Here is a 12,010-nt window from a genome sequence, read left to right as displayed (position 1 = left end):
TTTAAAGCAAGATAGCTTCGTCAGTTCAGCAAAAGCGAGTAACGCTAAAGGATTTGAAGGGATCAGGGGATATGTGTACGTTAGGGCGGTCAGTTTTATATGTGCGATTAAACAATAAAATAAATTATAATATGATGTTAAAGAACGTATCCTTCACTCAATTATACTGTAACTGTGTAATTGTTTTAAGGTGGTAAAAGAAAATAACCAAAAACAGTAAGAACTTGGGGTGCTTCTATATCCATTGTGTCAGTCAATTTTAGGCTAATTAAACTATAAATATTCCTGTATACTTTTTTTTACACATTTCTATACTTGGCCGCGTTCAGCTAACGACAAATCAAGAGGTCATAACTCGCTTACCAGAATAGATGAAGAAGGATAATTTTCTTTTCTCTTGTGAATTTAACATAACATTCATGTATAAATATATATCAAGGTTTATTAGAAACCTTATTGTATAATATTTAAAAGTCATTACTAGAAATTGCATCAATTACTCAAAAGGCGGCGCTTTCCCGTATAGGATCTTTCAAAACATAAATTTAAAATACGCATTCAATTACATATTTCGGCATTTTACAGTTTCATGTGCAATTCCGAGATATTTAGATCTCTGTTCTAAAAAGTTTGCCGACCCCTGAACTAAACCGATCTAAAACGCACATTTCAAAGATTGTCACAAGAGCGACATCTATGTTTCGTTAATGGAATCTCATCAAAATGCTTGCAGCGCTACATGTGGCAAGCGTAGGAAGCTTATCATGTGTAGTAGTTCGGATTCTCACCACTGTAGCGCGCCACCTTGGCAATAACAACCTCCGAAAGGAATGCTGTAATGGGTACAGAAAATTAGTTTACTTTATCAACATTTCTGGCCGATATGAGAGGTAATAATAAGGTTTGATGTAAGAGGAAACAAATCGAATATAGCTTTTTTTATAGGCCAAAGATATAACTTAAGATATACACCAAAAAGTTGGAAACGATCAATGCGATTAAAATCGAGTTCTGAAAGGAAAGGTTTTTAATTACAAACATTATAGTACGGTAAAACCAAACAGTCCTTTTTACTACCATTAATCGTTTTAAATATTTATTTTCCATACTTTGCACTGTAATCTATTTCTCTTTATAATTATTTTACGAATAAAAGGATATTGGTCATACAAAACTAATTGTTTCTCTGTACTAAAGGCAACGAAATTCATCGCTACCGGGGAAGAATCATTTTGTGGGCGGTTTCGTTGGACAGTCCGCTATGAGATGGTCTTCGCTTCGACAATTATGGCAACGCTTTGGCAGTGGTCCTAACGCACACTTGGAGGCAATGTGGTTTGCAAACTCTCCACAATTGTAGCACCTAATAGAGGGAAATAAAAGAAACAGTATAAAACGAAACAAGGCAGACGAATTAAGCGCAAATGCGATATTTACCTCACTTTTCGGAACCTTCGCTTTTTGCTGTACGGTCGAAAGTCGCTTCCCTTGCACTCCGCATGTGAGGGTCCGTAGACGCGGGTCGCTTCGTATCCTTTCGACGTGAGCTTGGACTCGAACTCAACTTCTTCGTTTTCACCGAGCGAACGGAACCCACCCATCTGTATGACACTCTGGAATGTATTGCACAGACATTTGTTAGACCATTGGCTAAATGCTGCCAAACACGGCACATAAATCAGCAATCCCACCTGATGCACAAACACTTCCTGTCCACCGTCATCCGGCGTTATGAAGCCCCATCCTTTCACGACGTTAAACCATTTGCACCGTCCTCTGCGTGGTCCTACCAGCTCTGTAAAGGTAGAAGCAAGCGGAAAGATTAATACAACAGTTATAGAAAACTCAAATTTACAGCATTGAGTACGACATCGACGGCGTCTGCTTTAAAGTCGATCGCCCAGAGGTCACAAAATCGCAGATTAATGTCAACCCTTCTTGCAGGACGAACCATGGACCTTCATCAGGGGGGGGGATTTCAAGTTAAATAAAAAAATCTCATTATGATTCCGCCAGCTGGACATATCTCACGTGCTCAAAAATTTGCATTTCCCAGCGCCGTACACCAATGCTACCGCTTTCGGGCAAAGAGAACACATACAGAGAAGCACATGTAAGGATCAAGATGTGAAATAGATCCTTCGCTTTCGTTTGCTGTCCCGAAATTCTTCGCGCTAACGGTACTGTCGGGCTGAATTCCATGCAAACCACGTCATTTATGACAGGCAGCAATCTCTTGTCGAAATCTCGTTTTCTTTTCATTATTTTTTTGCTTTTGAGCCCTTGCCATGACAAGAAAGATGCGCATAGAAAACAAATCTTCTAGTCTCGTTTTTTTCCCTATGTCACCGTGCCTCAGTTCATCAACGAGACCGGGAAATGAGACTTGCAAAAGCATAAAAAAATGGGCGAAAAGAAACCGGTTCATCTTCCACCGTGAAACTGATTTCGTGCTTTTGTTCGTCGGGACGTCGCCGGTTTATCCCTTTCTTTCACCATCGCTTATTAGTCTAATTTTGCCACGATGCCGAAGAAAAACATCCAACTGAGCCTGTTTACAAGCATGTGAATAAATTATGATTAGAAACACATTAGTCCGATCGTGTACGCGACCGAACGTGCCTGCCGGGCCCTGTTGCACCGAACGAAAGGAAGGAAGTTCCTTCCAGTGCAAGGAAGAAGACTTCACTTTTCGATTTATACTCGCTAGACCCATAAGAATGGCGTACAGCAACTTGTCCGTACTGATGGGATGGGTCCATAAATTTTAAACGCAAACCCCTTTCCTTGAAACTCAAACACTACAGCTCCCCGACGGGGAAGGATTTGCACCTCGTAGCCGATGTAACCTGCATTTTTTTTTATTGTACGCGTCCATTTTTCGCGGTTCGAAAGAAAGGCTCTTCGCGTCTTCCTGCCCGGGGACAGGTTTCTAATTTTCCTAATAAAGGATTATTTAAATGAGGTCACCATTGTACCGCTTCAGGGCTGGGGTCTTTTTATGTAACAGCGAAATCGTTACAATTACGATGGACAGCGTACCCTTGGCTTTCTCCTTGCTTTCCTCTCGCGTCATGTCATAAACAGGATTTCTAAGACGAAACGGGCAGACGAGCTGTTTATGTTTCGGAAAAGGATACACTTTTGTGTAGCGAAGGGGTTTTTTTTATCGAAATGGCACGAATGAGCTCAACAATAACGCAAGGAATAATGTGAATAGAATGGGTCTAGTTTTGCATATTTGTCGGTAATGATCGAGGCGTATCGTAACGTCCGCGAGGTTAATTTATTTCCTGGATGAAAATAACAGCATAACTTGCATTTAATTGTGATTTATTGTTTGTTAAAATGGGTACGAATAATACAGATTGCTATAACTTGCTAGCGTAATGGGTTTGGTAGTGCATAATGGGTCTTCTAAGTGACAATTGTATCAAAAAGGTATGCAAACCACTTAACAAAATGCCATAGATTTGTGATGAAATTTGGACTGCAAGGATTTTTTTTAATAAACTAAAGAACTCCTAAATAAACGAAAATAAATTATTTTTATTGATGTCTTTCACTTCCGTGTATAAAGTTTTATTCGTTGGAATTTTGCCACTTCACAACACTCTTATTACCATTCCAATCATTTTGATGAGGTTTTAATTTATTATTATTAATTTTCAATCGCAAACAATCCCAAAATAGTTGATAAAGGATTTTCACACATCTATTACATAGTAGCAACCCCACAAAATATAAAATAAACTAAAGTTCTAAACAAGTAACATCCAATCAAACGCGTGTTGAAATATTTGGTTATTGAAGCGTTAAGAAGAGATTTACAATCAATTAATCAATGGCGCCAGTCCCACATGACAGGACCGAAACCAAATCCTCATCCGGATCGTTCCAAGGATCGAGCAAAGATGGAATATTCGACTAAGTAGTAAAATTAGTCTAGTAGATCTGAAATAACTGACGTACCCTTGAAGATCGTCCCACCAAGAAAAGAAGAAGAAGAAGAAGAAGAAGAAGAAGAAGATGAAGAAAAGGAAGAACAAGATTTACAATTTCTTTAATATGCGACAAAATATTCGAAGCATCGTCAAGGAATGAAGTTTCATCCCTTAACTGCCTGGGCCTTACGCCATACAGAAACGATTATAATGTGCTATGATCGAAGATGTTTTCCTTAAACAGACGTTTTATAAGTCAGTTCTAAAATGTTCCAGGAATTCTGTGAATCGATGAACAATCGATTAAATTTTTCAACAGCTACACAATGTACTATAGCGTCTTTGATTGACTTTTAGTAGTTTAAATTAATACTGAAGCAATTTTGAGTCAAAAGTCGCTTTTTATATGTCAATTTTTGTGTTAAATTTAGGTGTAGGATAAGTTTCTTCTAGAATAATAGTCATTATTTTACAAATGATTTTCATTAAAATGCCTTTATGTCCAGGCAGTTGGCATACATTTCTTTTTTGTAAAGTTTTCCTTCATTTTATTAGGAAAATGCATTTTTCTCGAGTATAGAAAATATTCGCTTTGCGTCATCCATTCTATCAAATTGTTTTACCACAAATAGTGCAAAAAAAAAATCGAAAATTATTTCGGTGTCACCGAGTCACTGTGTTAGAAGTCCTATACCGAGCATTCTCGTAAAGCTCTTAAAGATGATGAAATAAGTCTATAAACCCACTAAACAATACGCAAGATCTAGTAGGTAGTTTATCCAATACAAAAAACTAACTTTAAGGGTTATCCTCCCCTCTTCATGTTCCTCAAAACGTTTCATTTTTAATCCATCCTCCGCCGTATGGTTTGTGGCGGATCTTTTCTAAACAAGAACGACAAACCGCAAACGCAGTGCAGAGTGTAAAATCAACCTCCGTTGCATCGGACCGTTGCAGTCCAAAAATATCAAGAGCAACACACAAAAAAGCACCACGTGCCGGAAATGGGTTCAGTTGTACCGAAGGGGGAAGATTTTCCTACCGCCAAGACGGTTCGCTTAGCTGCATAGGGTTGCGTTTGTTCCATTCGTGATAGCATCCTTCGCTATTAACGGAACCCTCCTGCCTGACCCTTGATCCCCGAAGGTGACACCTTCGGTGCTTACCTTCCCGATCTTGCTGTGCCTCTGTCATTGTGAGTTCGGAGGGATGTTCGCAGTTCGGCACATCGTCCAGCTGGAAAGGTCCAGTCGGGGTCGCCATCAACTTCGCCAGGTACTTCCGTTTGTGTGCGCTACAGAACAATTCAAGTCGTCTCTTCCGTCTCACATTGCCCACTGGACCAGGTCATTAGCACTTGTTTACTGTAGATGTGCACCTTCTGGATGGAGAGCTCACAGTTTCTTCATTGCCACGCACATTTCTGTGGCCGTCGCTTCACTGGGTCAATGGAGGTGATTGGAATTTCAAGAATGCACCATCGCTGCTACACTGCTCCCATGCACCAGCAGCAGCAAAGTGTAAACAAAACCCCCGCTTTCTAGTGGGGGGAGGGGGGTTCACCTTTCACAACACCCAACCAAACACGCACGCACTCTCTCCAACACACGGACAGCTTGGTCGCACATACGCCAGGCACAGTTCATTCACAAACACATTTCACTCCGCTCCGTCGGTGGAGTTTTGTCGATTAGGGCGCTATAATCAAGGGCTGAAAAGAGCCTCCCATCCCTTTCCTTCCACCCACAACCCTCAACACCCTGGACGATGGCGTTAAAGATGCTTCAGACCGAATGCTTTCGTGCGGTGCGTAACGCAAAAGCGTAACCCGATGTTGTCGCGATGGCGCGTGAAATTCGAATGCGCGCGGGGTCGCTCGCGGAAATACGGTCGGTCGGCCGAATGGTGGCCGCCGCCTCGTGCGTGTGGCGTGGTGCGAACGGGACAGCCTGCGTGCTACGCACTATTTTGTGCGTGCACCGAACCCATCCATGCACACTATCAAACCACGCGAACGCGACCGGGCTGTGGCAGCACGTGGTCGAGCGGCCTTGTGGTGTGTGCGTGCGCGTGAGCGAGACACACATGTGCACAGCAGCGAAGGGATGAACTGCGACCCCTAAAAACGAATCTGAATCGAGATCGGTCGAGGTTTGTGTTATCGGGTACTGTTCGCATTTTTTCTTTACGAAACAAAAATTCGTTGCTAGCCCATCGAGCCCTTTTCCTTCCTCCATGCCGTGTGGGAGGGAGGGGGGGATGGGGCCACATCAGCAGGAGAAACCTGGGGGGGGACGTATTCACGCGCACGATTACGTTGGGTCCTCCATGTTTTCTTTGTGCGTACATGGGGAAGAGATTATGTTGCAATGGTTCTCACCGTAGCGCCACACACGCGAACGCATTCCAAAGTGTTGGTAGAAAGGGGCGAGCAAAATAAGGGCAGAAGCGGCCGTGGTCACCGAAGACGAGTGCGCCTGTGCAGGGTTGAAATGGTGTGCCACAAAAGGATGGTTTCTGGGAGGGTACTTTCAAGTTGATGGTTCTTCAGTGCCGCCTAACAGTGCTATTCACTCATAAAGAATGCTATAGATGAGTAGAGTTTCGAATTTGGCACTATACATGATTGACCTATTTTAGTAAATTTAGTTAAAAAATTAGGCTAACGAGTTGTTTGATTATTTTTCAATATCGCTTCGGTTGACTCTGTTCCTATTAAACAACTAATTGATAACATTGAATAAATGATTAAGATGCTCATCTCAAGATGATGGATTAATGAACGTTAATCTCCATTTCATCTTACAACACTTCAATTTTAGCTCCACCACCAAAATCGTTTGTCTCACAACTGACCCGCATCTAAACGATCCCCCTTCGCTAATCCGGGAGCCTTCTCCCACAACCCCACTAAGCCGCAACCGACCCCCGGTCCACTGGGCAACTGTTTGTTGTTAAACATTATTGCGTCGCGAGTCTTTCGCTTTCGACGCGTCAACGCTTTGGCGTCACAACACCGCACCGTCCGGACACTAGCTCAAGGCCTCCGCCGTGCTGCACACACGCCGTTTGATTGCCGTGCTGCTCTTGGCGAGCGTTTCGAGCGCCGTTTCACACCAACACTGGTACGCTGGCCGCTCTGCTGCTCCGGAAACAGTGCGGAAACACCCCGGAAGAATCACTGCTCGAAGCGCGCTCCATCGGTTCCGTGGCGCGTCGTCTGTCGTCTGTCGCCTTCGCCGACTGCGATACCTTCGGATCGCTTTCACGGATGCACCGGTGGGAGGCGGATGTTTTCGTGATTTGGGCGTACGTAAATTAGATTACTACACGACACCGTGACGAAGGGGTTGCTCCGGTTTGTGTTTGGGAAATTGCTCGCCATGCGACAGAGTTTGTTTTGGATCGTGGTGGTGATGTTGCAATCGCGGATTGGTGGTGACGTAATCGTTCATTTGAAGTGTTGCCGATAAATCAAGCAGAAAATCGTCGTTTGGCTGAAATATGAGTGATCGTTATAATACTTTCTTCGAATTGCAAAGATTGGTTAATTGGTTCACAAATAGGGAAAAGTTAAAAAAATATCAAATACACAGTGTAACGATAAAAATTCTCAACCGAGTTGTGTTAATATATCATACAATAAACGTTACAAATAAAACATTGATTAAATAGAACTTAATGCAGTTAGCTGAATGTTGAAATAGGGTTTACAACCAGCCTAGTGTGTGAGAAAATACATATAATGCAAAATATACTCAACATTTTTCTTCGTAAAGTCATAAATATGCAAGGTTAGCAGGGCTCGGAGGACTTTCACTTTCTTACCCGAATCTTAGCTAAATGTATAGATATTTAAATGTAAGCGTTCGGGTCAATCTTTTCATTTGATATTTATCGAATTGTATTGTGCCGCCCATATTTGATAGCCTTTGGGAGGGTTGACGATCCATATCTTCTTGATGTCTAAGTATGATTGACATTATGAGCAGGCCAGGCTAAACTAAAAGATCACATCCGCCGTCGTGTGTTACTTCTTGATGAAGGAGACAACTTACACAAGATTATAACCAAAAATGTCATAGAATCTTCAACGAAAACATAATGTGCAAGTTATGAATGATTGGTGGATAGCATAAAAACATAAACTAAGACTCTGTTTGACGATCTGAACTTGGATAGGAGAGAGATATTAAACGTACCTTGTATATTCGGTGGACAAATGGTACCTCAACATGCCACTCGCTTCTTTTCATACAAATCATTTGTTGCTAACTGTTTGTTGCTTTCCACCACATAAAACAATAACTGCACAAACATAATGTAAACACGATCGATTGCCTTTGATTTGGTTATTAGTCATCGTACGCCGAGTTAGCTTTATTGAGTGCGATTTCTCCCAGTTGGAGATCCTCTTAGCTCGGGTATCCTCTTCTCGATTGGTTTTATCGAACGATGTAGCGCCTTCTACCTTCAAACGGTCAAAGTAAGCTGTCGCATTCGAATCGACCGATAAATAATATTCAACGCCAGTTAATAAAGTTAATGTATCCTATCTGTCCATAGTTTATCCTGATATGGGACTCAATTCAATATCAGAATTGCCAGAATTGCAGCAGAAAGATGTTCGTTGCCCTTCTTTAATGTTCGTTGTGAACTATTAGGCCTAGAAACACTGGAGCATCCTTGGAAACCGTTGACGATCCTTATTTGCTGGGTAATATAATTGTTAAAAATAAGTCTTGTTTGTATTGCCACGTTAAGCCGTCTTCCGCGGACGATTAATAAACAATAATAATAATAATAGACTCTAATGGGTTGGTGACGCCATGAGCATGACATCGGACGACCCAACCTGTAAAATCCTTTTAGGCCATCTGCATGGACAGAGAAGGTGTGGTAGGCCCAAACTGATATAGAGTGATGGCGTTGATGCGTCAGATAAGCCGGGATAATGGATTGGCAGACGAAAGCGGTTTAGAGGACTCCTGCCAAGACCGCGAAGCGGTTGTAGCGCCGGATAAGCATGTAAGTAAATAATTCAATTAGTGAATTTTTGGAGCATTTTTAATAACGAACTCAAAGTTTAACTAAACGTAACCATGAGATTAAATCCCTGTCTCTGTTTATGAACGTTGGATAATAAACAGAACGAACGTAACTGTCAATTTTCGTTTTCTGTTTCTGTTTTCCATCTGTTGAACTATTTTCCAACGTTTGAAACCGAAGTCTTGTGGAGACCACCAAACTGCTAACGCCATCAATTAAGATTTGCAGATTCTGCAGATGAAGATCTGTGGATAAAGTGTCTCTTCGAGTTTTTTGAAGGTTGAAGCAATCGGTAGTGAAGAAGTATTTGAACAAGAGAGACTTTTTTTTATACGAAAATGCCAGTCAAAACCAGTCGCATTACACCAAATGTCTATCTCCCAGAAGGAACTTTTGAGGGTTTTAATAGATAAAATTCAATTCAAATGGTTAAGAATAGTACTTTACCAAAGACAGTCATCTTTCTCAGAACATTTTCGAACCCAACACGGAGAGCAAGTTGATCGCCAAGCCCTGGAAAATGCTAAACAAAATGTTAAAAATTATTTTTTTTGTTACCTTAACTATGCAATGGAAGATTGATGAAATCTTCCTGAAGACTTATCAAACGTGTGACTCTAGTCAGTTTTTATAAATTTGCAGTCATTTGAAGGTAGCTTTATTAATTTTCTAGAAAGCAATGAGGTGAGAAACATTAGAAATAATGTTAGGACTAGAATTATCAGAATCGAAAGGCATTGAAAGTCATCCGGAATATGTTGAGCTACTCGTAGATTGCACTTTCAGCTCTTGGTTTGTTGTTTAAAGCATCTTTTGAATCTTTGTTAATGAAATTTGTTACATATTTTTCAACCATTTCATCGAACAACCTTCCTTTTGTGCGTTTAATACAGTGACACTCATGATCGAATTTCTTTTCAAGTAACGGATGTAGAGTAATTGATACCATTTGAAAAAAAAAAAAAACAGCCGCGATCACGTCTACATGCAACTGGTGCAGTGTAGGTCCATCGTCTGCTTTGAATAAACAAAATCGATCACATCAAACACCTTCCGATCCAAACGGAAGCCGGCAGCGGAATATAATAAGCATACAAACACCCGAAAAATGATACGCGCACTCGTTCGACGCGTTTCTTTCATCGCAGGAGCCCGCGCCGAGGTTTTGTTTTTCTCCGTGACCTAATTTGTTCGAACCTGAGGGCGACACGTGTAGCTTACAGGACCTCCGACAGCATCGGAACACGCGACAGACGAATGTAACAATAATGAACACAGTGCCGTGAAACGTTGCCAAAATGTGGCCCGTTTGCATCTTTGCATTCATGCGTGCATGCAAATAAGCATTGACAGGACTATTTGGCGCACTGTAAGGGACCACTGCACTGGGAATGGAAAACAAGCGGTTCTTTCGCTGCTTTCGTTCTAATTGACACTTGAGCAGCAATCTTCAGCTGTCAATCAATGTCCGAAACGGAAGTCCAGGGGGTCCCAAAATCCGATAATATCAACCGATTTCGATCACAATTCTTCCAGGTTTTTGTTCCTTTCCCCCGGGGGGAGAGAAAAATAAAACACCCCATAATGCACATTTACCTTGCTGCGGGATATTTTGTGTGTGTTTTAATGCATATTTTACGATGTCGTGCCCTGGAAGCTGCGTTAATGCGATGATATGAAAATAGTGTCTAAAAAAGCAATACAAATAATGCAAAAAAACCGATCCTTCACGGGAAGTGATCCTTTAGGGTGCGACAAACGCCCGCTATCAATGCAAACCGGTCCGAGGATGGGAATCCTGAAGGATGTCGAATGGATCGAAAACCCAGTCAACGGCCAATTTGCTTCTGACCGGTACGGTACGGAGATTTAATCCGCTTTTCCTTTCGCACAACACAGGACCTTAAGCGGCTGACCGTTGTGGGGTGAAAAATGGTAGGTATGAATGCAGGCAACGGTCGATGGGATGCATTTGATGCACGAATGCATTTGATACATGGGCAATGGGCACGAGACCAATGTAGCAGCTGGTGTACCAGTCTGTAGGGTTCGATTATTGGTTTGAATTTCTTTGACCGTTTCGATTTCTGCTTCCATCCAGAAGGTTCAGTTGTACCTCAAACAGTATGTGGTGGTGCAGTTTGCGAAACTGCAGACAAAGAAACAAACTTTTACTTTCTAACTTCATAATGGTGTTTTAATGGCTTTAATTTAATAAACTGTATAGAACTTAACTGAAATTAACCTATATTCCGCATTTAATCTGTTGTAACTAATTGCTCTTCATTTTAATTAAACTACACTCTTGAGTCACACACAAAGCACATACGATATGCCATATGTCTATGTGCTTTCGCGTAAACCGTACCCGTTCTTGTAATTATTGAATTTGTTTTTAATCTACAATATTATAAGTGCTATCTAAATCACATAAAAACAACCCACAAGTCCAGGAAAAACCCACAACCTAAAGAGTTCTCTTTGAAGAGTCCTGCCATTTTGGTTGAATTGTTTGCTCGATGGGAAAAGGCACTGCGCATGAGCAGAAATGAAAAAAAAAAACAATTGAACTTCAACTTATTTAATGGTAGTTGTGAGACATGCTAGACAAAAGGCTGTTTTCTATTTCCGTAATCAAACCCAGAAGAACTATTCATTTCAAATTTTAATCCGAATCTACCCTGAATTATTTATGTTTTACCCACGACATCCAAGCAAGCGCTTGCAAAAAGCAGTTCATTAAGAATTACCGTGTATTATAGATGCCATATTTAGATAGCAGTCCTTTACAACTTAACCCTCAAATGTACAATTTATTTTAAACAATAAACTTGTTGAGTGTATTTCATTATATTATATGATTACATCATTTTGTTCTACTAATACAGGGAGATCATCGTTTGAAGGACTTTCATTAAAAGTACAAAATAGACAAAAAATGCAAAGAAAAAACATGATCAACCGATAATCATACATAATCATGATCAACCGTACATAAACAACCAATCGCAAAAACA

General features: G+C 41.1%; 1 protein-coding gene across 1 annotated transcript; it reads right to left on the bottom strand.

Annotated features, from left to right (window-relative positions):
* Window positions 1-1,227: 1,227 nt before the first annotated feature.
* LOC128304694 (protein lin-28 homolog) lies at window positions 1,228-5,207 on the bottom strand. The gene is made up of 4 exons (XM_053041901.1): window positions 5,111-5,207; window positions 1,692-1,795; window positions 1,438-1,613; window positions 1,228-1,363 (listed from the first exon to the last, which is right to left on the bottom strand). Exons 1-4 carry the CDS (start codon window positions 5,205-5,207, stop codon window positions 1,228-1,230), a joined length of 513 nt encoding a protein of 170 aa, XP_052897861.1.
* Between the last annotated feature and the right edge of the window lie 6,803 nt (window positions 5,208-12,010).

Source organism: Anopheles moucheti, chromosome 3 (assembly GCF_943734755.1).
Source record: "Anopheles moucheti chromosome 3, idAnoMoucSN_F20_07, whole genome shotgun sequence".
NCBI classification, from domain to species: Eukaryota; Metazoa; Arthropoda; class Insecta; order Diptera; family Culicidae; genus Anopheles; species Anopheles moucheti.
Note: the sequence above shows the minus strand (reverse complement) of the source record. Positions and strands in the feature narration are given on the sequence as shown.

Bases quoted from the DNA above. Each gene is read 5' to 3' on its own strand.
- LOC128304694 (XM_053041901.1), bottom strand. From the start codon at position 5,207: ATGGCGACCCCGACTGGACCTTTCCAGCTGGACGATGTGCCGAACTGC. The intron at 1,796-5,110 runs GTAAGCACCGAA...CTACCTTTACAG, and splicing joins GGCACAGCAAGATCGGGAAG to AGCTGGTAGGACCACGCAGA. The intron at 1,614-1,691 runs GTGGGATTGCTG...AATACATTCCAG, and splicing joins AGGAAGTGTTTGTGCATCAG to AGTGTCATACAGATGGGTGG.